The 25,703-nt window shown below is 55.0% G+C and overlaps 1 protein-coding gene across 2 annotated transcripts in view; it reads right to left on the reverse strand.

Annotated features, from left to right (window-relative positions):
• Positions 1-25,703, reverse strand: part of DYNC2I2 (dynein 2 intermediate chain 2) — a 116,570-nt gene that overhangs the window by 25,403 nt on the left and 65,464 nt on the right. For both annotated transcript variants that reach the window (XR_015304130.1, XM_086948615.1), the window contains exon 4: positions 7,124-7,281. Coding sequence is in view for 1 of the 2 variants with exons in the window: in XM_086948615.1 (XP_086804741.1) it covers positions 7,124-7,281 (158 nt within the window). In the remaining variant the exon portion in view is untranslated. The remainder of the gene's footprint in view (positions 1-7,123; positions 7,282-25,703) is intronic.

Genomic DNA, 25,703 nt, shown 5'->3' on the forward strand with positions numbered 1-25,703 from the left:
CCCAAGGCGCTTCGACCGCTGCGAAACCCTTCCTGGCTTCCCTGAGAGATGGTCCCTTAATGGGTATCTCCAGGGTGAGACCAGGCATCCCCGGCGGTCTGGTGGGGCCGTTAGTGAAGATGAGGCAAGCTAATGCCCAGAGTTGCCGAGTGTGATCGCTGATCAGAGTGGGCACCGAGGCGAGAGAATTATCGAGTCCGCTGACCCTGGTCCAGAAACCTGCCGTGCCGGGAATCGAACCCTGGTCCTGGGCCGTCCTCTGCTCTCGGGTCTGCCGCCTCTAACCAGTGAGCCATGGGCCTACTCTCTCTGCACCCGGCTGCCTCTGTGCCGCTGAGGGTGTAACAACTGTACCTATCCGATCCTGGGAGACCCCTGAATCTATGCCCAGAACCTTTACTCTGCCAGTCGAGTACTTACCCAGAAGCGGAAAACTCACTTTTCTTCCATAGGGTAACATTGACTGGTTTCACTTGGAAATTCTTTTAAGTGTGGAGTTTTGAAACTTTAAAATATTCATCTAAAATCAGCCGAACAACGAAATCCGATTTACTCACCTGTTATCAGGAGAGAACCCAGTGCTGGATCTTTCAGCCCATCACTGACCGTAAAAAGTAATTTTAACCATACTTACAGTAACTTGAATTTCCTTCCATAGGATAACATTGCTTGGTTTTTACTGAAAAAGTTTCCAAGTGACAACTTTTAAAATACAATAATATTCCTTAAAAATAACTACTGTAACCAAAGCGCTTTTTCTCAACTGTCTACAGGAGATGTCCCAGGACTGAATCTAGGATCCAGTCCTGTGGTTAGAAAAGTAATCTATAAAGTAAATAATTGCATTTAACTAGAAATTCCCATTGAAATTCCCATTGAGCGACTCTTGACCCTGCCACCAGGTAGGTCGCCCCCTCAACCGCACTCCTGTGCCGCTGTCGCCACCCGCTGTGACCAGGATCGCTGCCTGAGTCCGTCCTGTGCTGCTCCTCGTTTTTTTCTTTCTGATTTACTTTGTCACTTTTGTTACTGTTGTTTGTTTTCTTGCCACCCCTCGGGCCCTCTGCCCTCTCCCCCCTCACCCCTGTTTTTCTTCTGTACCACCCCCCCTTCCGCTCCCCTCCCTCGTGCTTCCCGCCGCTGCCTCCCCTGCGGCCCGCCCCCCTGGTGCCCCATTTGCCGCCCCGCTCCCCAGCTGTTCCTCCCTCCCTCAGCTCCTCATATGGAGAACGCGCAGTGGTAAAGGGAGCGACCCTTGACCCTGCCACCAGGTAGGTCAGCCGCCACACGGTCCTCCTGTGCCGCTGTCCCGCTGCCGCCACCCGCTGTGACCAGGATCGCTGCCTGATCTTTGTAGATGCAACAGCAACTGTAGCTTGTGATGTTACATTTCTGACAAGGGGCTCAGTTATCAGACTTCCCTAATACGAGGAGGGAACCATTATACACAAATTGACTACGACTTCGGGCCTTTCATTTAGGCACAGCAAGTTTACTTTGTACTTATTTTGAAGAAACGTTATTCTAGGGACACACGTATGACTCTGCAAGCAATTACAAATCCCACAAACATATCCAGAATGCCAAAAGCTTGTTTGCAACAATGTGCACTATATCCAGTCCCCATTTCAAAACTCGGTACCATGAGCATGATGAGAACTGCATCACAGAGGCCATATTGTAGCTGCCACTTAGGGGCACTGAGGGTAAAGGGGCCATGGCCAGAGAGGGGGAACTCAATTGGTAGCCATTGAGACAAACCATATAAGTGTGGTAGCTCAAGTCTTTGAGTGTGCACAGAGGGCAGTAGGCCACAGACTGGGTTCCATTTGCACACTGCAAGCGGATGTGGGGTGGGGGTGCCAACAGCCTGCCAGCAATAGACTTTGGAAGCAGCACCTGACACCATAAAAGATTTGTTCAGATGAATCAGGAACCACATGTAGATTCTACAGCTTGGGTGCATGGGTGACGAGGTGTGCACTCAGGCAGGGACAAATAGAACAATAAGAAACCCAACCAGGAGACGGGCTTTCCAACATGGGACTAAGACTGCACATAAACTTCACGTGGTCCGCAAACAGGTAGTCACGTATTCCCCTAATGGAGACACACTCAAGATGGACCGAGAAGGGATCATCTCTTCAGTAACAATACAAGCAACTATTGGGATAACCAGTTCATGGCAATGAGCTCTGCAGTGCAAGGGGCGGCGGGCACATGTACACCTCAGTTGTCAGCAATGGTCACTGCACAGTCTCACTGGAAAAGGGCCATATATACACAAAACCAGTACTGGGCATGGCACTGCATCGCCAGGAGAGAGAGAGACACACAACCAGTACTGAACACTACATCACCGGGAGAGGGGTAAATTTACACACAACAAGTACTGGGCAGTGCACTGCATTACATTACTGGGAGACCGGCACACATCACATATACACACAATTAGTTTTGGGCACAGCACCGCATCGCTAGGAGAGGAGCACACATACACCATCAAGTACTGGGCACAGCACTACATCACCGGGAGAGGAGCACACATACACACAACCAGTGCTGGGCATGGACCCGCATCACCAGGAGAGAGGCACACATACATGCAACCGGTACTGGGCAGGGCACCGCATCACAGTGAGAAGGGCACACATACATGCAACCAGTACTGGGCAGGGCACCGCATCACAGGGATAGGGGCACACATACATGCAACCAGTACTGGGGCCAGCCCTGCATCACCGGGAGAGGGGCACACATACATGCAACCAGTACTGGGCAGAGCACCGCATCACCAGGAGAGGGGCACACATACAAACAACCAGTACTGGGCAGGGCACCGCATCACAGGGAGAGGGGCACACATACATGCAACCAGTACTGGGCACGACACCGCATGACGGAAGAGGGATATACATACAGGCAACCAGTACTGGGCACGACACTGCATCACCAGGGGAGGGGCACACATACATGCAACCGGTACTGGGCCCGTGGAGAAGTGTGGCTCAATGATTGGAGCGGCAGACCCTGAGGCAGAGGTCCAGCCCGGGAGCAGGGTTCAATTCCCCGCCTCGGTGGGTCTAGGGCTCAAAATTCCACGGACCTGATAATTCTCGCCTCGGTGCCTATTCCAATCATGGAGCCCCACTCTGCAACTCTGGGCAAAAGCTTGCTTAATCTCCACAACAGCCCCACAACGCTAAGGATGCCTGGCCTCCACCTTGGGGGTGCCCAGGAGTGGACGCCTCACAGGGAAAGCCAGGATGGGTTTCACAGCGGTATTCGTACAAGCGCCTTGAGACCCTTACGGGTGAGTAGTGCGCTATACAGGTATCAATTTACATTTTTTTTTTACATTTTGGGCCCGGCCCAGCATCACCAGGGGAGGGGCACACATACATGCAACCGGTACTGGGCCCGGCCCTGCATCACCGGGAGAGGGGCACACATACATGCAACCGGTACTTGGCCCGGCCCTGCATCACCAGGAGAGGGGCACACATACAAACAACCAGTACTGGGCAGGGCACCACATCACAGGGAGAGGGGCACACATACATGCAACCAGTACTGGGCACGACACCGCATGACGGAAGAGGGACATACATACAGACAAGCAGTACTGGGCACGACACTGCATCACCGGGAGAGGGGCACACATACATGCAACCAGTACTAGGCAGGGCACTGCATCACCGGGAGGGGGGCACATATACATGCAACCAATACTGGGCCCGGCCCTGCATCACCGGGAGAGGGGCACACATACATGCAACCAGTACTGGGTCCAGCCCTGCATCACCAGGAGAGGATTCAGAAAAGGGGGTGGTGATGAACAGAGTGTCTGAATTAAGCAGACCACTCTTACCCAGTCCAAAGATCAGGGCTTGATCCATCACCGTTATTTAGCTCACTGCACCATCCCAGCTCAGAACCTGGCTATATGCAAATTAGTCTGTCCCTGGCCCAGTGCATCATGGGAACAGGGCAGACCAAACTACCAAGCCAATTATTCACCAGAAAGGAGACAAGCTTCCGGGGACCGGTTTCTGGTATTTCAGCCGTCGTCGGCCCGGCTTGCTTGAATCCGGATGGTGCAGTGAGCAAGGGACTCATGTCTGAGTATACCCTGCCACACCTATAGTGGCCAAAAACGATTCAGAAAAGGGGGTGGTTTCTGAATCATTTTGTCCACCATAAGCATGGAAGGGTATACTCAGATGTGAGTCCCTTGCTCATTGCACCATCATGATTCAAGCAAGCTGGGCCGACGATGGCTGAAATGCCAGAAACCGGTCCCCGGAAGCTTGTTTCCTTCCCAGTATAAGAATTGCCTTGGTAGTTTGGTTTGCCCTGTTCCCATCATGCACTGGGACAGGAACAGACTAATTTGCATGTAGCCAGGTTCTGAGCTGGGATGGTGCAGTGAGCTAAAAAACGGTGATGGATCAAGCCCTGATCTTTGGACTGGGTAAGAGTGGTCTGCTTAATTCAGACACTCTGTTCATCACCACCCCCTTTTCTGAATTACCAAGAGAGGGGCACACATACACACAACCAGTACTGGGCAGGGCACCGCATCACAGGGAGAGGGGCACACATACATGCAACCAGTACTGGGCAGGGCACCGCATCACAGGGAGAGGGGCACACATACATGCAACCAGTAATGGGCAAGGCACCACATCACAGGGAGAGGGGCACACATACATCCAACCAGTACTGGGCCCGGCCCTGCATCACCAGGAGAGAGGCACACATACACACAACCAGTACTGGGCAGGGCACAGCATCACAGGGAGAGGGGCACACATACATGCAACCAGTACTGGGCACGACACCGCATGACGGAAGAGGGACATACATACAGACAACCAGTACTGGGTACGGCACCGCATCACAGGGAGAGGGGCACACATACATGCAACCAGTACTGGGCACGACACCGCATGACGGAAGAGGGACATACATACAGACAACCAGTACTGGGCCCGGCCCTGCATCACCAGGAGAGAGGCACACATACACACAACCAGTACTGGGCAGGGCACCGCATCACAGGAAGAGGGGCACACATACATGCAACCAGTAATGGGCAAGGCAAAGCATCACAGGGAGAGGGGCACAGATACATGCAACCAGTACTGGGCACGGCACCGCATCACAGGGAGAGGGGCACAAATGCATGCAACCATACTGGGGCCAGCCCTTCATCACCAGGAGAGGGGCACACATACATGCAACCAGTACTGGGCCCGGCCCTGCGTCACCGGGAGAGGGGCACACATACATCCAACCATACTGGGTCCGGCCCTGCATCACCGGGAGAGGGGCACACACACATGCAACCAGTACTGGGCCCGGCCCTGCATCACAGGGAGAGAGGCATATATGCACACAACCAGTACTGGGCCCAGCCCTGCATCACCGGGAGAGGGGCACACATACATGCAACCAGTACTGGGCCCGGCCCTGCATCATCAGGAGAGGGGCACACATACATGCAACCAGTACTGGGCCCGGCCCTGCATCACCAGGAGAGGGGCACACATACATGCAACCGGTGCTGGGCCCGGCCCTGCATCACTGGGCGAGGGGCACACATACATGTAACCAGTACTGGGCACAACACCGCATCACAGGGAGAGGGGCACACATACATGCAACCAGTACTGGGCACGGCACAGCATCACCAGGAGAGGGGCACACATACATGCAACCAATACTGGGCACGGCACCACATCACATGGAGAGGGGCACACATACATCCAACCAGTACTGGGCCCGGCCCAGCATCATCGGGAGAGGGGCACACACACATGCAACCAGTACTGGGCCCGGCCCTGCATCACCGGGAGAGGGGCACACATACATGCAACCAGTACTGGTCCCGGCCCTGCATCACCGAAAGAGGGGCACACATACATGCAACCAGTGCTGGGCCCGGCCCTGCATCACCAGGAGAGGGGCACACATACATGCAACCGGTGCTGGGCCCGGCCCTGCATCACAGGGAGAGGGGCACACATAAATGCAACCATACTGGGCCCGGCCCTGCAGCACAGGCAGAGGGGCACACATACATGCAACCAGTCCTGGGCCCAGCCCTGCATCACCGGCAGAGGGGCACACATACACACAACCAGTACTGGGCCCGGCCCGGCCCTGCATCACAGGGAGAGGGGCACACATACATGCAACCAGCACTGGGCACGACACCGGATGACGGGAGAGGGACATACATACATGCAACCAGCACTGGGCATGACACCGCATGACGGGAGATGGACATACATACATGCAATCAGTACTGGGCACGACACCGCATCACAGGGAGAGGTACATACAAACATGCAACCAGTACTGGGCACCACACCGCATCACCGGGAGTGGGGCACACATACATGCAACCAGTACTGGGCACGGCACCGCATCACAGGGAGAGGGGCACACATACATGCAACCAGTACTGGGCACGCACCACATCACAGGGAGATGGGCACATATGCACACAAAAAAGGAATGGGCCCGGCCCTGCATAACCAGGAGAGGGACACACATACATGCAACCAATACTGGGCACGGCACCGCATCCTCAGAGGATGATACAAACCTGCTATGCAGAGGGGCTCGCACCCAGTTATTAGGGAAGGATAAGACTCCCCCAAGGACAGGCACAAACATCTCCATCAGAGGTGGTTGCTAGAACCATGGAGTGCGCACACACATGCACTCCTTTTCAGCATCCATGTACTGAAGACCCTTAAGGGCAGGTTCACACACACACACACCTGTTCTCAGCACCGATTTGCGGAGGACTTGGAGGCAGAAGCACACACACACCTTCTCAGCACTGATGCGCTGGGGACCTGGGAGGCAGAAGCACACACATGCACCACTTCTCAGCACCAATGTGCTGAAGACTCTGGAGGCGAGCTCGCACACATGCACCCCTTGTCAGCATTAATGCACTGAAGTCCGTGGAGGCAGTGCGTGAATGTACACACACACACACACACACACACACACATACGACCAATGCATTGATGACCCTGGAGGTGCGTGCGCAAACACACACAAATGGATACCATAGTACCAGCAGAGAAAGACATATACACACCTGCTATCAGCGACGGCTGCATGGGGTGAAAAGCCAAACACAGGACAGAGCTAGGAACATCCAGAACAACATCAGGGTGTTTCGGATTCAACCCCCTACGGTCCAGGTTCCAGGTACAAACAAAGGATTTTTCAGTGCTCCAGTCCCCGTCATCCAACCTGCGTAAAAGAGAGGCAGCCAAGTAAGAGCGGTTACTCGAACAACATAATGATCTACTGCAGATCGATCAGATGGAACAAAGCAGATCTTCCTGGTCAGTGTCACTGCTCTCCCCCGCGCAGCTCCACCGTTGAGGGACTGCCCTGAGCCTAGAGCTTCTGTGCCAGGTAGGTGTTCGAGGCCCTCCTCCACCCAGAGGCTCCTGCCGCGCCTCATCCCTGGTGGTCCAGTGGAAGAGCACTCTGCTCTTCTGCTGTCCCGCTCTGTTCTGGGTCCTCTGTGCCAGTCTACTCTTTTTGCTCTATCTGGCTCTGTTCTCTTCTGTTTTTGCTCTCTCTATTCTGATCCTTTTTTCGCCCTTCTCTCCCGCACTCCCCATGGCCCCTCCACCCCCAGTGTGTCACTCCCGCCTCCCAGCTGACTGCCCTCCCCCGACTCCTACTTAATGGTGGCGGCTGCGGCACTGATGTGCCAAAGGCAAACCAGTCTGCGCCCGTCTGTGACCAGACCGCGACCAGCGCAGGGATCCTGGTCCCCCGACCTGCTGCCACTAAAACCACAGCACCCTCCACTCCCTCAACCCCAGACGCAGTAAAAACTGGCAGCTCTTGGCGCGGAGCAGCACCCAAGGCCCGATCTCCTGCCGACACTACCGCTGCACCTTCACCCACCTCCAGACCCCAGCAGTAGCCCCCCAGCCCACCGGATGCCAGCGCACACAAACCACTGAACTGCATCCTCCTCAACGTGTGCTCCCTCCACAGACACGCTATAGAAATCTGGGACCTCCTCAACACTAACACGCCCCACGTCGCCTTCCTCACAGAGACCTGGACCAACGCCAACTCCGCACCCGACATCGCAACAGCCAACTCAGACAGATACAAGATCCTGAGGAAAGACCGCCCCACCTGCCCAGGGAGAGGCAATACAGTCATCCACAAAAGCTTCCTACGCATGACAACCCCTGACCCGGATGACACATCGCCACTTACCGCTCTAGACCAACCCCAAAACGACTCTCCTTGGAACACTCGTCTACAGACCGCATGGCCCTCGCGCTCCTTTCACCAACATAATTGCCGACCTCTTCACACCCTCACCGGCCACAGACTACATACTACTCGGAGACCTGAACTTCCACCTGGACACCCACGAAGACCCTAACACCACCGCCCTCCTAGAGAACCTCACCAAAATAGGACTAAAGCAACTCTTCTCCACCTCCACTCACACAGCAGGACACACACTCGACCCAGTCTTCGCAGGAGGAAACTGCGTCTTCTTCAGCCACATCTCAGACCTACCCTGGATGGACCACCACTGCATCCACTTCTCCTTTAGAAAACCTACTGCACTCCAACATGCTCGCTGCCTCCAGTGCAGAAGATGGAATAAAGTCACAGAAGAACACCTCACCAGCGGTCCATTCCAAACGAGGGCAGACGCCAACACCGCGGCAAGCAACCTCCACTGATGGATCACTAACTGTGCCGACACACTCAACCCCCTCCAGAAAGCTACAAGATGACACAACAAGAAAGCAAGCTGGTTCACCACTGCACTCCAAGAATCCAAGCGCTCCAGGCGATAACTTGAAAAGACATGGAGAAACAGCAAAACCCCTGAAACATGCACCGCCTACAGAACAGCCACCACAATAAACACAACCAACTCATCAAATTCACAAAGAACTCCCTCCATGACAGAATCCTTTCCGACGCCCACAACTCCAAGGATCTCTTCTTTATCATACAAACATTTGCCAAACCCGACATGAAACAGACTTCCCACCCTCCCAAGACCTCTGCAACAGACTCAGCTCCTTCCTTCCTTCACCTCAAGATCAAGACGCTTCACGACAACTTTGACGATCAAGACCTCTGCACTGCCTCAACTTCCACCCCCAGCAATGCCACCCAACAGACCCTGCTCACGACGGAAGGCACCTAAAAGACCATGAAGAGCATCCTCTCTGGAGCATCCTCAGACCCCGGTCTGCCTCACATCTTCCACAGGGCAGCCACAGCACTTGAGCTACATTGAATGATCAACTTCTCCCTCAAGACAGCCACATTTCCCAATGACTGGAAGCACGTCGAAGTCCACCCCCTCTTGAAGAAACCCTATGCAGATCCAACGGACCTCAAGAACTTCAGGCCCATCTCTCTGCTTCCACTCGTAGCCAAGGTCATCGAAAAGGGCGTCAGCATCCAGCTAGCACACTTCATCGAAGACAACAACGTCCTAGACATTCCCCAATCCGGATTCAGCAGCAACCACAGCACAGAGTCCACCCTCTTCAACCACCACAAACGACATACGCGCCCTCATTGACCAGGGCCAAATGGCAGCCCTCATCCTCCTAGACCTATCAGGAGCCTTGGACACAGTCTTCCACTGTACACTAGCCACCAGACTCCGGACGCCGGCATCCGAGGAAAGGCCCTAATCTGGACAAGCTCATTCCTCACAGGCAGAACACAGTCAGACTCCCACCCTACTTCTCAGAACCGACAGAGACCAGATGCGGAGTACCCCAGGGATCCTTTCTCAGCCCCGCCGGTCTTGAACATCTACATGCCCCCCCCCTCGCAGCCATCGTCAGAAACCACGGGCTCACCATCGTCCCTTACGCCAATGACACCCAAGCTCATCCTCTCCCTCACCAAGGAACCCAACATCACCTGGCACAGCTTCCAAGAAGGGATGAAAGCCCTCTCAACCTGGATGAAGAACATCTGCCTGAAACTCAACTCAGAGAAAACACTCGTCCTCATCCTCCACTCCACCCCCTCAGCTTGGGACGACACCTGGTGGCCCCCAGCCTTTGGAAACGCACCCACCCCTACAGACCATGCACCTATTGGACTCGCGTATCGCTCATGATGAACCGCCAGATAAACGCTGTCTCCTCAGCCTACTCCAACGCCCTCTGCATACTGCGTAAAAACTTCAAAATGAAAAACGATCATATGCCCTCATCACCAGCAAACTGCTGGAATCAACTAAATACTCCTCCGCAAGCTGCAGACGGTCCAGAACAACGCAGCCAGACTAATCTTCAACATCTGCAGGCACAACTACACCACCCAACACCTCCGCGATCTCCACTGGCTTCCCGTCAAAACAAGAACAACATTCAAGCTGCTCATGCACGCATACAAGGCCCTCCACTGCACCGGACCACGATACCTCAACAACTGTCTCTCCTTCCAAGCCCCCAAGAAAACCTCAGTTCAGCCGACCTCTCCCTGGCTACTGTCCCACGCTTCTACAGGACCAGAGCTGTTGAAAGGTCCTTCTCCTACTGCTCAGCCAAGACCTGGAACGACCTCCTCCTCCACCTCTGGCAAACTCCTTTCACTGCTCCAGATCAGGACAGACCTCAAGACCTGGCTCCTCCGATGACCCCAACAGAGTTGAACCCACCCCCCTCCCCCTTCCCCTTCAGCGCCTTGTGACCCTAACAGGTGAATAGTGCACTTACAAACCCCTAATTTATTGACTGACTGATTGAAAGGCATATATCGAGTGTAGGGGCACGCAGGTGTGGAGGTACATCTCCTCTGACCAGAGTACTTTAGGACAGGGTCCCTGCACCCAATCAGATGAAGCAATGAAGACAAGGCGTATATTGGGTGTAGGGACATGCAGGCGTGGAGGTACCTCGCCTCTGAAAAGAGGACCTTAGGTCAGGCTCCCTCCACCCTATCAGATGAAGCAAATTTAGAAAAAGGCGTATATTGGGTGTGGGGGCACGCAAGCGTGGAGGTACACCTCCTCTGAACAAAGCATTTTAGGTCAGGCTCGCTCCACCCTATCCAATGGAGCAATGCAGGCAAAGGCGTATATCTAGTGAAGGGGCAGATGAGTAAGGTGCAACATCGACTCTGAACAGAGCAACCATATAGAAGTGAGGTACGGCACCAGGGCCGGACTTGGAACCAAAACCGGCCCTGGCAAAATGCTCGGCCGCCCCCCAGAGCTGTTTGCCAGGGCCGGTTTCGGCTGATTTTGTTAAAGGGGCCGATATTGCAGCTATGCTGCAAAAACGGCCCTGAAACAAAAACAGCTCCCAGCCCTGGCAGCCCACCGGGGAAATGCCCGGTGCCCGCTACGGCCAGTCAGGCCCTGTATGGCACCAGAGATCGTATAAAGTGTGAGGATACTGGATGTATTATATGGTGCGTATGTCACCTGGAATATTCCACATGGAGTTCGAAGACTATGGTTTCTCCTAAGACATGATTTATTACCTTTAAATCTCCTTTTATCAAAATGGTATGGATCTTCTCCGGTATGTAACCTATGCAATATGACTGTACAGGATCGAACTCATGTGTTGTTTTTATGTCCTGCATTGTGCTTTTTGCGGTTGAAATGGTTAAAGCTGATTTGTCTTCAACTAGGCATTTTTAATGCGAACATCTTTTTACAGGCTTTGTATTTCCCCCCAAATAAAATGTTCTGCTTCTATATTTTTTTATTTTTTTAAAGGTTTTTTTAGCTATTTATTAATGAAATATGGAGGTGTTTGCTGCTGATTATCTTGTCTGATGTTAATTGTTGTAAACTGTCTTTTGGTTTTCTATGTATCTTATCCTATTTCCATTTGTGTATTTGTATTATGTATTTTATGTGGCCCTCTTTTGAGAGCCAAAACATAATAAATAAAATTGAATGTATCTTTTTACAGCCTTGACAAAGTTCATATGTGGTGAGCGAAACCTTTTGGCTGTTTGTTTCATATCATCAATGAAAATTGAAAATAAAGATCTATTGGACTATATGGAACTGCAATAGGACTTATATATAAACGGACTCTAATCTCGTGGTGCATCACCATCTGTGTGTTTGGATATTGTCTGACAGTCTGGTAGCACTTTCAGAGCAGCAGGTGTTTGGTTAGGTACACGCAGTAAAATTACTAAGTCTGATGAACTGGGACAAGGAGGAGGTGCAAAGCCAGGAGGGGCTCACTGCTCTGTTGTGTGGTATATAGTGCAGTGGTTCTTAACCTGTGGTCTGTAGAACCCTCAGAGTCAGAGAGAACTACTCAGTGATTTTTTGACTGTTTTACAAAATATAAAATAATACTAAAATAAATAAATGAAGATCAATAAAGTATACAAATAAAGACGCACATTTGGGGTGCGGTTGTACATTCTTACAATGTAATACACTTACCAACCCATTTAGGTCCAGTAGTTTTCATCTGTAAAACCCTCAGCAAAACCCTGGGTAGTTGTGGCACTGAGCAGCACATATACAAAATCAATTTATAAAAATATGCTCTACTTTTAGACACCACAACGAATTGCCAAATTCAATGAATATGAGAGAAACATTTTCAACAAATCGTTGGGCTAGTAGGAATGCAGTCACTTACAGTCACTTTAGACAGCCAACTCCAGTAGGGAGCAAGTCAGGGGGACCAACAAGGTCCTCTGAGACAGTTCCTCAGTAGGAGAAGTCCTCAGTCAGTTCTAGGCACTAACATCCGTTGCAGGCCTTTCCTATGGAAGTGGTTCCGATGCAAGGGATGAAGGATGCTGAAGATGCTCTGGATGCTGTGGATGTGACACAGTCGATAGGTCTTCTTGCAATGGATTCCTATAGGGTGGTCCTGATGCAAGGGATGAAGGATGCTGAAGATGCTCTGGATGCTGTGGATGTGACACAGTCGATAGGTCTTCTTGCAATGGATTCCTATAGAGTGGTCCTGATGCAAGGGATGAAGGATGCTGAAGATGCTCTGGATGCTGTGGATGTGACACAGTCGATAGGTCTTCTTGCAATGGATTCCTATAGGGTGGTCCTGATGCAAGGGATGAAGGATGCTGCAGATGCTCCAAGGATGCTGTGGATGCGACGCGGTCGATGGGTCTTCTTGCATGGATTCCCATAGAGTGGTCCTGATGCAAGGGATGAAGGAAGCTGACGATGCTCTGGATGCTGTGGATGCGATGCTGTTGATGGGTCTTCTTGCAATGGATTCCTATAGAGTGGTCCTGATGCAGGGGATGAACGATGCTGAAGATGGTCTGGATGCTGTGGATGCGATGCAGTCAATGGGGGTCTTGCTGCGACTACTCCTCAGTCCAGGAAGGGGGTGAGGCAGTCGTGGTCACAGGGTTGACAGCCCTCAAAGTCCTCTTGGTGCTGGCCGAAGTCCAGTTGCCACTGGACTACTGGTCACCCAGTATTACTGTCACAGGCCAATCCTTCATGGGCCGATAACGTGTCAACTGTGGGGGTGACAGGGGGGGGTCTCAGTTGCACCTAGAAGACACGACCGGGCTCAGCGTACTCTGGTGCAACTTGGTGTGTGTGGTACTGGTGCTGCATGGTGGCGGGTTGAAGACGTTGGGCTACCAACTTGCCTCAGCAGGCTTCTCAGCTGTGGAGTCCATGTGCTGTTAACAGAGGCCAGTTCACTGCCCCTTAGCATCTCTGGACTTTGGCTGGGCTCTGGAGACAGCTTCTCCTCGAGCAGCACACAGCAGGCACAGTTCCTCTTCTTTGCTGGTCCCCCAGTGCAGCAGGTGCAGTCCATGTCGGTGCAGCTTCTCTTTGCTGGTCCCTCGGTGCAGCAGGTGCAGTCCACGCCAGTGCAGTCTCTCTTTGCTGGTCCCTCGGTGCAGCAGGTGCAGTCCATGTCGGTGCAGCCTCTCTTTGCTGGTCCCTTAGTGCAGCAGGTGCAGTCCACGCCGGTGCAGCCTCTCTTTGCTGGTCCCTCGGTGCAGCAGGTGCAGTCCATGTCGGTGCAGCCTCTCTTTCCTGGGCCCTTGGTGCAGCAGTTGCAGTCCATGTCGGTGCAGCCTCTCTTTGCTGGTCCCCCAGTGCAGCAGGTGCAGTCCACGCCAGTGCAGCCTCTCTTTGCTAGTCCCCCAGTGCAGCAGGTGCAGTCCATGTCAGTGCAGCCTCTCTTTGCTGGCTCCATGGTGCAGCAGGTGCAGTCCATGTCGGTGCAGCCTCTCTTTGCTGGTCCCTCGGTGCAGCAGGTGCAGTCCATGTCGGTGCAGCCTCTCTTTACTGGTCCCTCGGTGCAGCAGGTGCAGTCCTCGTCGGTGCAGCCTCTCTTTGCTGGTCCCTCGGTGCAGCAGGTGCAGTCCTCGTCGGTGCAGCCTCTCTTTGCTGGTCCCTTGGTGCAGCAGGTGCAGTCCTTGCCGGTGCAGCCTCTCTTTGCTGGTCCCTCGGTGCAGCAGGTGCAGTCCTCGTCGGTGCAGCCTCTCTTTGCTGGTCCCTCGATGCAGCAGGTGCAGTCCATGTCGTTGCAGCCTCTCTTTGCTGGTCCCTCGATGCAGCAGGTGCAGTCCACGCCTGTGCAGCCTCTCTTTGCTGGTCCCTCAGTGCAGCAGGTACAGTCCTCGTCGGTGCAGCCTCTCTTTGCTGGTCCCTCGGTGCAGCAGGTGCAGTCCATGTCGGTGCAGCCTCTTTGCTGGCCCCTCGGTGCAGCAGGTGCAGTCCTTGTCGGTGCAGCCTCTCTTTGCTTGTCCCTTGGTGCAGCAGGTGCAGTCCATGTTGGTGCAGCCTCTCTTTGCTTGTCCCTTGGTGCAGCAGGCGCAGTCCACGCCGGTGCAGCCTCTCTTTGCTGGTCCCTCGGTGCAGTAAACGCAGTCCATGTCGGTGCAGCCTCTCTTTGCTGGCCCCTCGGTGCAGCAGGTGCAGTCCTTGTCGGTGCAGCCTCTCTTTGCTGGTCCCTTGGTGCAGCAGGTGCAGTCCTTGTCGGTGCAGCCTCTCTTTGCTGGTCCCTCGGTGCAGTAAACGCAGTCCATGTCGGTGCAGCCTCTCTTTGCTGGCCCCTCGGTGCAGCAGGTGCAGTCCTTGTCGGTGCAGCCTCTCTTTGCTGGTCCCTTGGTGCAGCGGGTGCAGTCCACGCCGCTGCAGCCTCTCTTTATAATATTATTATTATATTTAAATTTATAAAGCGCTCAGCTACCCGTAGGTTTCCCGGCGCTAAAACCAACAAGGGAGAGGGGAGGTCAGAAGGGAGGAAGCTACATGTTAAATAGCCAATTTTTTACCTGTTTGCGAAATATGAGATAATTGGGTTCTTTTCGTAACTGAGAGGGAAGAGAATTCCAAAGTGAAGGGGCTAGCCAGGCAAAAGAGCGGCCTCCCATTCTGGCTTTTCTAATTCTAGGCACTGAGAAAAGGTGTTGGTTAGATGAACGCAGAGTACGGGGGGGGGGGGGCAATGATGGTGAACCAGGGATGTAAGATATGGTGGAGCCAGACCAGTGTTTATTTTGTGCATAATGCAGAGGGCTTTAAATTTCGTGCGGTTTTCAATTCGAAGCCAGTGTAGTGTGCGGAGGGAGTTAGAGGTAGGGGAAGTATTGGGTAATTTGCAGAGCAGTCGTGCTGCCATATTCTGGACTATTTGAAGTTTGCGGGTCACCTCTTTGCTGGTCCCTTGGTGCAGCAGGTGCAGTCCACGCCGGTGCAGCTTCTCTTTGCTGGTCCCTCGGTGCAGCAGGTGCAGTCTCTCTTTGCTGGTCCCTCGGTGCAGCAGGTGCAGTCCATGTCGGTGCAGCCTCTCTTTGCTGGTCCCCCAGTGCAGCAGGTGCAGTCCACGCCGGTGCAGCCTCTCTTTGCTGGTCCCTCGGTGCAGCGGGTGCAGTCCATGTCAGTGCAGCCTCTCTTTGCTGGTCCCTCGGTGCAGCAGGTGCAGTCCATGTCGGGGCAGCCTCTCTTTGCTGGTCCCTCGTGCAGCAGGTGCAGTCCTCGCTGGTGCAGCCTCTCTTTGCTGGTCCCTTGGTGCAGCAGGTGCAGTCCTCGTCGCTGCAGCCTCTCTTTGCTGGTCCCTCGATGCAGCAGGTGCAGTCCACGCCGGTGCAGCCTCTCTTTGCTGGTCCCTCAGTGCAGCAGGTACAGTCCTCTTCGGTGCAGCCTCTCTCTGCTGGTCCCCCAGTGCAGCAGGTGCAGTCCATGTCAGTGCAGCCTCTCTTTGCTGGTCCCTCGGTGCAGCAGGTGCAGTCCACGCCGGTGCAGCCTCTCTTTGCTGGTCCCTTGGTGCAGCAGGTGCAGTCCACGCCGGTGCAGCCTCTCCTTGCTAGTCCCTTGGTGCAGCAGGTGCAGTCCAGGTCGGTTCAGCCTCTCTTTGCTGGTCCCTTGGTGCAGCAGGTGCAGTCCTCGCCGGTGCAGCCTCTCTTTGCTGGTCCCTCGTGCAGCAGGTGCAGTCCACGCCGGTGCAGCCTCTCTTTGCTGGTCCCTTGGTGCAGCAGGTGCAGTCCTCTTCGGTGCAGCCTCTCTTTGCTGGTCCCTCGGTGCAGCGGGTGCAGTCCTCATCGGTGCAGCCTCTCCTTGCTGGTCCCTCTGTGCAGCAGGTGCAGTCCATGTCGGTGCAGCCTCTCTTTGCTGGTCCCTCAGTGCAGCAGGTGCAGTCCATGTCGGTGCAGCCTCTCTTTGCTGGTCCCTCGGTGCAGCAGGTGCAGTCCTTGTCGGTGCAGCCTCTCTGTGCTGGTCCCTCAGTGCAGCAGGTGCAGTCCATCTCGGTGCAGCCTCTCTTTGCTCGTCCCTCGGTGCAGCAGGTGCAGTCCATGTTGGTGCAGCCTCTCTTTGCTCGTCCCTCTGTGCAGCAGGTGCAGTCCACGCCGGTGCAGCCTCTCTTTGCTGGTCCCTTGGTGCAGCAGGTGCAGTCCACGCCGGTGCAGCCTCTCTTTGCTGGTCCCCCAGTGCAGCAGGTGCAGTCCACGCCGGTGCAGCCTCTCTTTGCTAGTCCCCCAGTGCAGCAGGTGCAGTCCATGTCGGTGCAGCCTCACTTTGCTGGTCCCTCGGTGCAGCAGGTGCAGTCCTCGTCGGTGCAGCCTCTCTTTGATGGTCCCTCGGTGCAGCAGGTGCAGTCCACGCCAGTGCAGTCTCTCTTTGCTGGTCCCTCGGTGCAGCAGGTGCAGTCCACGTCAGTGCAGCCTCTCTTTGCTAGTCCCCCAGTGCAGCAGGTGCAATCCTCGTCGGTGCAGCCTCTCTTTGCTGGTCCCTCGGTGCAGCAGGTGCAGTCCATGTCGGTGCAGCCTCTCTTTGCTGGTCCCTCGGTGCAGCAGGTGCAGTCCATGTCGGTGCAGCCTCTCTTTGCTGGTCCCTCGGTGCAGCAGGTGCAGTCCATGTCAGTGCAGCCTCTCTTTGCTGGTCCCTCGGTGCAGCAGGTGCAGTCCACGCCGGTGCAGCCTCTCTTTCCTGTTCCCTTGGTGCAGCAGGTGCAGTCTGTGAGAAGTTGGCCTGATATGCAGTGCTCACTATTCTAGTGATCACTATGTATCAGTCCAAACAACTCTTATGGTGATTGGTTGTAAGTCAACCGATAGACCAGCTATCCTAGTAGCATGGACAAGAGCAGTCTTTAGGCTAGACTCTAGAGGGCGTGTTAAGCCAGCTGTTATACCATCACATATACCCCTTGAACACCAAGTGAAAGGACACCACACAAGTGTTATGAAAATAAACAGTGTATTTATTTAGATCACAACAGCCCTGTACTCTTTATGAGGACAGGATACTAAGCACACAACAAAACTCTTACGAAAATACTTTAAGTTGCACAATTTACACAAATGCTCGAGGGGCACGAAAAATCATATACTATGAAAGTGGAATGCGAAATTACTAGCAGGTAAGTACTGGACTAATAGGCTTTGGAATCGCTAGGACTACGTTACTGAACCTTCAGATTACTAGTAGGAGGCCTAGGGGACTCGGGTGCAGAGTGTGCACTCTCACGCGGGATGCGGGACAAAGTCTATGGAGGCTAGTAAAAGCAAAGTTAGTGTTTTCGGGCGAACCCGACTAGGTAGGCTGAAAACGAAAGTGGATCTGGACCCTTGGATAGTGAGGCTATGCTGGGGCACCGAAATGCCGAAGTTACCTAGCCCAGGGGCTGCGGCTGCATAGGTCTGAAAAGACGTCGGGAATCCTCGTTGACAAACCAGGAGCCTGAAAGAAGGAGTTGCTGGCAGGCGACCAGTGAAGATTGTTCGGTGGATCCAAGCCTAGATCGAAGATGGAAGACACCTGAAATCAGAGGGGACCAAGTTCTTAATCACTAGCCAGTGATCTGATGGGCACCAGGATGGCACCGGATGGTAGTCACCTCGACCAGGTGAGTGGGCGACGCTGGGCTCTGCAGTCTCACGGATCAGGAGGCGTTGTCGGCGACCAGGATGGAGGTGCGAGCTGTCCTACGATGGTTGATGCTGTCGACGTCGCTGGACCCAGGATTGGGGCAACAAGTCTTGGCAAATTCAAGCCCACGCGGTGGACCTAAAATGGCGTCTGGAGTGGACCAGGAGGGTCCGGGGTGCTCCTCTTTTGGAAGGGAGCAAGGGCCAGTCTGGAGCAACCAGACCAGCAGTGTTGTTGTGGTCGGTCATCGTCGGGAAGGCCACAAGCCAGCGGGCTAGTAGCCAGACAACGCAATGAGCAGCAAAAAGCAGAAGGGCCCCACGCAGATCTCGTGGATGCCTGGGGGGCTGGACTTCGGTGCTGGAGCTGCTCAGGGTCGGGGCTTCTCGGATCCCAAAGCACTCACCAGAGGATCCCTCGGCGGTCGTGCTGGATAGAAGTCGTGCAGTTCTGATGATGGCCGGTCCCTCGAGGTCTTGTCGCACCTACGGTTCTCAGCTTAGCTGTAGAGGTACAGAGGTCAGAGGTGCCAGGGAAGCCGGGTCTCGTCGTGCTGGTCGGTCGGATTCCGGAGGAAGGACGTGCAGCAAACCGCAGTGTTCTTGGATGGTGCCTGCGGATGCAGGGTGACTACTCCTTGGCCACAAGGGAGAAATCTTGAGAAGAAGTCGAGAGTTCCTTTCGTAGAAAGTAGTTTCTTGATTCAAAGATGATCTAATCTGGAAGGGTCCCCGCTCCTGCCTTTATCCTAAAGAAAGGGGTGGGTACGCGACTAGGTCCTGCCCTAGGGGTGGGACCAGGAAGGGGGGTGGTTACACCCCTCTCGCATGCCGGACTTTCCCCAGCTCAGGGGCTGGTGTGCCCCTGGAACTGGTTCTAGCCGGCGGATGCGTAGTGAACACCGGGGTGCCACTTGCAGTCACCTTCCTGTAAAGCCCTGCCTACCCAGGATACACAAAACCCTGTCTGGGATGGTGCTAGCACCGCCCCTGACAGGAAACCCTTTGTCCAAGCTCCCCTCGCTGGAAGGACTCCCAGCTGCAGGGGGTCAGACTCGTGTCTGTGGTGGCAGCATCCATTTTGTGATGCTGAGGCTTGAGTTAACTTTAACCGGGGTTCACAGTTACATACATGTCGTGTCCCTCTAGAAGGGTGGAATGCTAACCCCGTCGCCAGAATTGGCGAGGGGTTAGTATTCCAATTCGTATGACACCTTACTCGACATGTTTTGATAAAGCGATACCAGAGATAGCATTTAACCGCGAGGATTATAATGCACTTAAGAGTATATGGTATGCGTTATCATGGAACAGCTATTAGGACTTGGTTCCGCAAGCTGCAAACGGGCTCAGCTCATGCCAGAGTACCATTTCACACGATTCCAAGCACTCTGCCTTCAGGATTGTCAAGGCCTGCCATAGGAGTGACTGATAGGAATCTGTGTGTCCATTTTAGGGTTAGATATAGGTATACTATATCTAAAGCAAAGGGTGATTACACCACCTTGCCCCAGCTGTCGTGCAGCCAGCTGTGTCAGATTTAGATGGCCAGCCAGGGGTGGCATACTACATGCTGCAGCCCCTGGTAGGCCCTGGGTACACCTATGCCCTGAGTTACAGGGTCTGATAAGGTGGCCCAGTACCAATTGGATAATGCACCTAAGGTACACATGTCAATTTAGTGAGAGAACAGCTAGGCTGTGGGTCTGATTAGCAGGCCCACAGCCTAGAGAAAGTCTTAAACCAGTGAAACAAAAGCAAAAAATCTGGGTGATCATAGGATTGCAGACCCTACTCTCCTACACAGTTCACGCCGGTGCAGCCTCTCCTTGCTGGTCCCTTGGTGCAGCAGGTGCAGCCCATGTCGGTGCAGCCTCTCTTTGCTGGTCCCTCTGTGCAGCTGGTGCAGTCCATGTCGGTGCAGCCTCTCTTTGCTGGTCCCTCGGTGCAGCAGGTGCAGTCCATGTCGGTGCAGCCTCTCTTTGCTGGTCCCTCGGTGCAGCAGGTGCAGTCCTGGTCGGTGCAGCCTCTCTTTGCTGGTCCCTTGGTGCAGCAGGTGCAGTCCACGCCGGTGCAGCCTCTCTTTGCTGGTCCCTCGGTGCAGCAGGTGCAGTGAATGTCGGTGCAGCCTCTCTTTGCTGGTCCCTCGGTGCAGCAGGTGCAGTCCACGCCGGGGCAGCCTCTCTTTGCTGGTCCCTTGGTGCAGCCCATGTCGTTGCAGCCTCTCTTTGCTGGTCCCTCGGTGCAGCAGGTGCAGTCCTTGTCGGTGCAGCCTCTCTTTGCTGGTCTCTCGATGCAGCAGGTGCAGTCCACGCCAGTGCAGCCTCTCTTTGCTGGTCCCTCAGTGCAGCAGGTACAGTCCTCTTCGGTGCAGCCTCTCTCTGCTGGTCCCTCAGTGCAGCAGGTGCAGTCCATGTCAGTGCAGCCTCTCTCTGCTGGTCCCTCAGTGCAGCAGGTGCAGTCCATGTCAGTGCAGCCTCTCTTTGCTGGTCCCTCGGTGCAGCAGGTGCAGTCCTTGTCGGTGCAGCCTCTCTTTGCTGGTCCCTTGGTGCAGCAGGTGCAGTCCATGTCGGTGCAGCCTCTCTTTGCTGGTCCCTCGGAGCAGCAGGTGCAGTCCATGTCGGTGCAGCCTCTCTTTGCTGGCTCCATGGTGCAGCAGGTGCAGTCCTTGTCGGTGCAGCCTCTCTTTGCTGGTCCCTTGGTGCAGCAGGTGCAGTCCACGCCGGTGCAGCCTCTCTTTGCTGGTCCCTCGGTGCAGCAGGTGCAGTGAATGTCGGTGCAGCCTCTCTTTGCTGGTCCCTTGGTGCAGCAGGTGCAGTCCACGCCGGGGCAGCCTCTCTTTGCTGGTCCCTTGGTGCAGCAGGTGCAGTCCTTGTCGGTGCAGCCTCTCTTTGCTGGTCCCTCGATGCAGCAGGTGCAGTCCACGCCGGTGCAGCCTCTCTTTGCTGGTCCCTCGATGCAGCAGGTGCAGTCCACGCCGGTGCAGCCTCTCTTTGCTGGTCCCTCAGTGCAGCAGGTACAGTCCTCTTCGGTGCAGCCTCTCTCTGCTGGTCCCTCAGTGCAGCATGTGCAGTCCATGTCAGTGCAGCCTCTCTTTGCTGGTCCCTCGGTGCAGCAGGTGCAGTCCTTGTCGGTGCAGCCTCTCTTTGCTGGTCCCTTGGTGCAGCAGGTGCAGTCCTCGTCGGTGCAGCCTCTCTTTGCTGGTCCCTCGGTGCAGCAGGTGCAGTCCTCGTTGGTGCAGCCTCTCTTTGCTGGTCCCTCGATGCAGCAGGTGCAGTCCACGCCGGTGCAGCCTCTCTTTGCTGGTCCCTCAGTGCAGCAGGTACAGTCCTCTTCGGTGCAGCCTCTCTCTGCTGGTCCCTCAGTGCAGCAGGTGCAGTCCATGTCAGTGCAGCCTCTCTTTGCTGGTCCCTCGGTGCAGCAGGTGCAGTCCTTGTCGGTGAAGCCTCTCTTTGCTGGCCACTCTGTGCCACAGGTGCAGTCCTCGTCGGTGCAGCCTCTCTTTGCTGGTACCTCGGTGCAGCAGGTGCAGTCCTCGTCGGTGCAGCCTCTCTTTGCTGGTCCCTCGGTGCAGCAGGTGCAGTCCACGCCGGTGCAGCCTCTCTTTGCTGGTCCCTTGGTGCAGCAGGTGCAGTCCACGCCGGTGCAGCCTCTTTTTGCTGGTCCCTTAGTGCAGCAGGTGCAGTCCATGTCGGTGCAGCCTCTCGTTGCTGGTCCCTTGCTGCAGCAGGTGCTGTCCAGGTCGGTGCAGCCTCTCCTTGCTGGTCCCTCGGTGCAGTAGGTGCAGTCCTCGTCGGTGCAGCCTCTCTTTGCTGGTCCCTCGGTGCAGCAGGTGCATTCCTCGTCGGTGCAGCCTCTCTTTGCTGGTCCCTCGGTGCAGCAGGTGCATTCCTCGTCGGTGCAGCCTCTCTTTGCTGGTCCCTCGGTGCAGCAGGTGCAGTCCTTGTCGGTGCAGCCTCTCTTTGCTGGTCCTTCAGTGCAGCAGGTGCAGTCCTCGTCGGTGCAGCCTCTCTTTGCTGGTCCCTCGTGCAGCAGGTGCAGTCCACACCGGTGCAGCCTCTCTTTGCTGGTCCCTTGGTGCAGCAGGTGCAGTCCTCTTCGGTGCAGCCTCTCTTTGCTGGTCCCTCGGTACAGCAGATGCAGTCCTCATCGGTGCAGCCTCTCTTTGCTGGTCCCTTGGTGCAGCAGGTGCAGTCCTCGTCGGTGCAGCCTCTCTTTGCTGGTCCCTCGGTGCAGCAGGTGCAGTCCTCATCGGTGCAGCCTCTCTTTGCTGGTCCCTTGGTGCAGCAGGTGCAGTCCATGTCGGTGCAGCCTCTCTTTGCTGGTCCCTCAGTGCAGCAGGTGCAGTCCACGCCGGTGCAGCCTCTCTTTGCTGGTCCCTCGGTGCAGCAGGTGCAGTCCATGTCGGTGCAGCCTCTCTTTGCTGGTCCCTCGTGCAGCAGGTGCAGTCCTCGCCGGTGCAGCCTCTCTTTGCTGGTCCCTTGGTGCAGCAGGTGCAGTCCTCGTCGGTGCAGCCTCTCTTTGCTGGTCCCCCAGTGCAGCAGGTGCAGTCCATGTCGGTGCAGCCTCTCTTTGCTGGTCCCTCGGTGCAGCAGGTGCAGTCCTCGCCGGTGCAGCCTCTCTTTGCTGGTCCCTCGGTGCAGCAGGTGCAGTCCACGCCGGTGCAGCCTCTCTTTGCTGGTCCCTCGATGCAGCAGGTGCAGTCCTTGTCGGTGCAGCCTCTCTTTGCTGGTCCCTCGATGCAGCAGGTGCAGTCCACGCCGGTGCAGCCTCTCTTTGCTGGTCCCTTGGTGCAGCAGGTGCAGTCCATGTCGGTGCAGCCTCTCTGTGCTGGCTCCATGGTGCAGCAGGTGCAGTCCACGCCGGTGCAGCCTCTCTTTGCTGGTCCCTTGGTGCAGCCCATGTCGGTGCAATCTCTCTTTGCTGGTCCCTCGATGCAGCAGGTGCAGTCCACGCCGGTGCAGCCTCTCTTTGCTGGCTCCATGGTGCAGCAGGTGCAGTCCTTGTCGGTGCAGCAGGTGCAGTCCATGTCGGTGCAGCCTCTCTTTGATGGTCCCTTGGTGCAGCAGGTGCAGTCCTCGTCGGTGCAGCCTCTTTGCTGGCTCCATGGTGCAGAAGTGCAGGCCTTCTTCGAACCTTCTTCCAGTCCAGGTGAGATCGGAGTTTGGGGTGCCATACTTATGCTCAGAAAATGCCCGAGGGCAGGATTCAATTGGTAGCCAATGGGCTACCAGGTGCCCTCCTACCTGATGACCACTTCCTGCTAAGTGATGCACTATTCTGCCCACTCCCAATATGGCAGAACTCCACTCCTGGTGTGTGGAGCTCCCTGGCCCGACCCAGAGGACTGGCTACTAAGGGGGATACACCCCCCAGGAAACCTGATTCGGCAACTTTCTCAAGTACCAGCCTGTCCGCCTGAACAATGGATCAGCCCCTGTCCCAAGTGCTATCCATGTGCCCTTCAAAGGTCATTTCTCTTTCTTTCTTTTGGGTCAACACTGGTGTGGCTTGCTGCAGGATGGAGGAGACACCTTCCAGACCAGGCTCCTACTGGATCCTTTTCTGGGAGTCACTAGCACGTCTTCCCAGGAGGGCAGAAAGCAGTCTCGGCTACAGCACCCCGTGTGCAGCAAGTTTGGGCACATGGGACTGATAACAACAAAGTGGCAACTCTGGTAAAGTTGCTCACTGCACATTAATTTCGACTGGAGAATCAAGTTGGGCTTAATGTAACGAATTGTTTGATACCTTGGAAGACCCTCTTTGGTGCCACGGTTCCAGAGTGAGAACAGCAGAGGGGTCAGCGCATAACTCGGCACTCGCCATTTAAGCGACCAAGCTTTTCCACAGTAAAAACAACAGTTTGCCGATTTTACCATCAGAACATGTAAAAAACATGCTCTGCCCATGAGATATATAGCAACCTGCCTTAGGACTCACTATGCCTGCCACAGGGGTGAGGGGTGACTTACACATGTACTTGGTGAAACTCTGCCTTTGCCATTGCGTTAAATGGCAAAGTCAGGCCAGCAGTTCAAGTGCTCTTCCAGCCTGCAGATGGTGGTCTGGGAGTCACCCCCAAGGTGGCGCAACCAGAGCTGCAATCCCTGGCTGAGCCCTCTAAGTTACATGCTCTGCGTACCATTTACCAGAGACCTACAGGTTGGCTAGCTTAGCCAATGGGGTAGAAGTCACTTTGACGTATGTTTTACAGGTAAGGGCACAGGCACCAAGTTCTGGTTATCAGGCCTCAGTGCACTCTCGAAAAGTAGCAGCATCAGTCCAAAAACGGGGTTCACCAAACTAAAAAAAGGCATTTCTCCTTACAGAAGCATACACCAAACTTTTTGAACTGAAAGGAACCCCTACAACAATGGTACCTTTCAATGTACAGCGATGAGCGGGGGCTGGCGGCCATCTCTAAATTTGGTGGGCGGTAGTTTATCAAGGTGGCGGAGGTAATGTACTCCGCCATCTTGACAGATGGAGTACTACCTGCTAAACCAGTTGCACCCTTCATAAATACACAAATTCCAGGGTTCTTCCCGCAGAGAACACATTTCTCCTAATCAATCAAACAATCAGGGACTTGTAAAGCCGGCTACTTACCCGTGAGGGTCTCAGGACGCTGGGTGTGAAGGTCTGCTGCTTGGACTGGGTGGAAGATTATTCGAAGAGCCAGGTCTTGCGGCATTTCCTGAATTGGGTCAGCAAAGTGAATTGGCTGTGGTGCAGAGGCAGGGTGTTCCAGGTCTTGGCAGCGAGGTAGGAGAACGATCTTCCTCCGGTTCTGATTTTGTGCATCCTCGGAACGGAGGCGAGGTGGGAGGATCGAAGTTGTCTGGCAGGCATGTGGAATGTGAGTTGGTGGTTCAGGTATGCTGGTCCTTCATCGTCGAGAGCTTTGCAGGCGTGAGTGAGGAACTTGAAAGTGACTCTTTGTTGGACAGGCCACATGAAGGGCTTGCTCCCTCCCCGCATGACAGGGCCCGGACACCGGCTCTCCAGGTGCTACCCACAGAAGCAACCCGCAAACCGTCCCCTACGGGACTCCTGCTCCCGGACATCCCTGTATCACTGGCCCGGGCCACCGTCAGCACCATTGCCCGGCCCAGCCGCCATCTTAGACACTGCACCACGAGGCCGCATGGCCTCAGCTCGACCCCAACCCTGGGCCTGGCCAGGCCCCGACATCCCGGCACCACCATCCACCCAGGAGGTGAACGGACCACTTGGCAGGTCAATGGGAGGAAGAAGTGTCGATGGCTCTCCCCCGCCAGGTGCCGATCGCCCCC

The sequence above is a fragment of the Lissotriton vulgaris genome, unplaced genomic scaffold (assembly GCF_964263255.1).
Source record: "Lissotriton vulgaris unplaced genomic scaffold, aLisVul1.2 SCAFFOLD_726, whole genome shotgun sequence".
Classification (NCBI taxonomy): Eukaryota; Metazoa; Chordata; class Amphibia; order Caudata; family Salamandridae; genus Lissotriton; species Lissotriton vulgaris.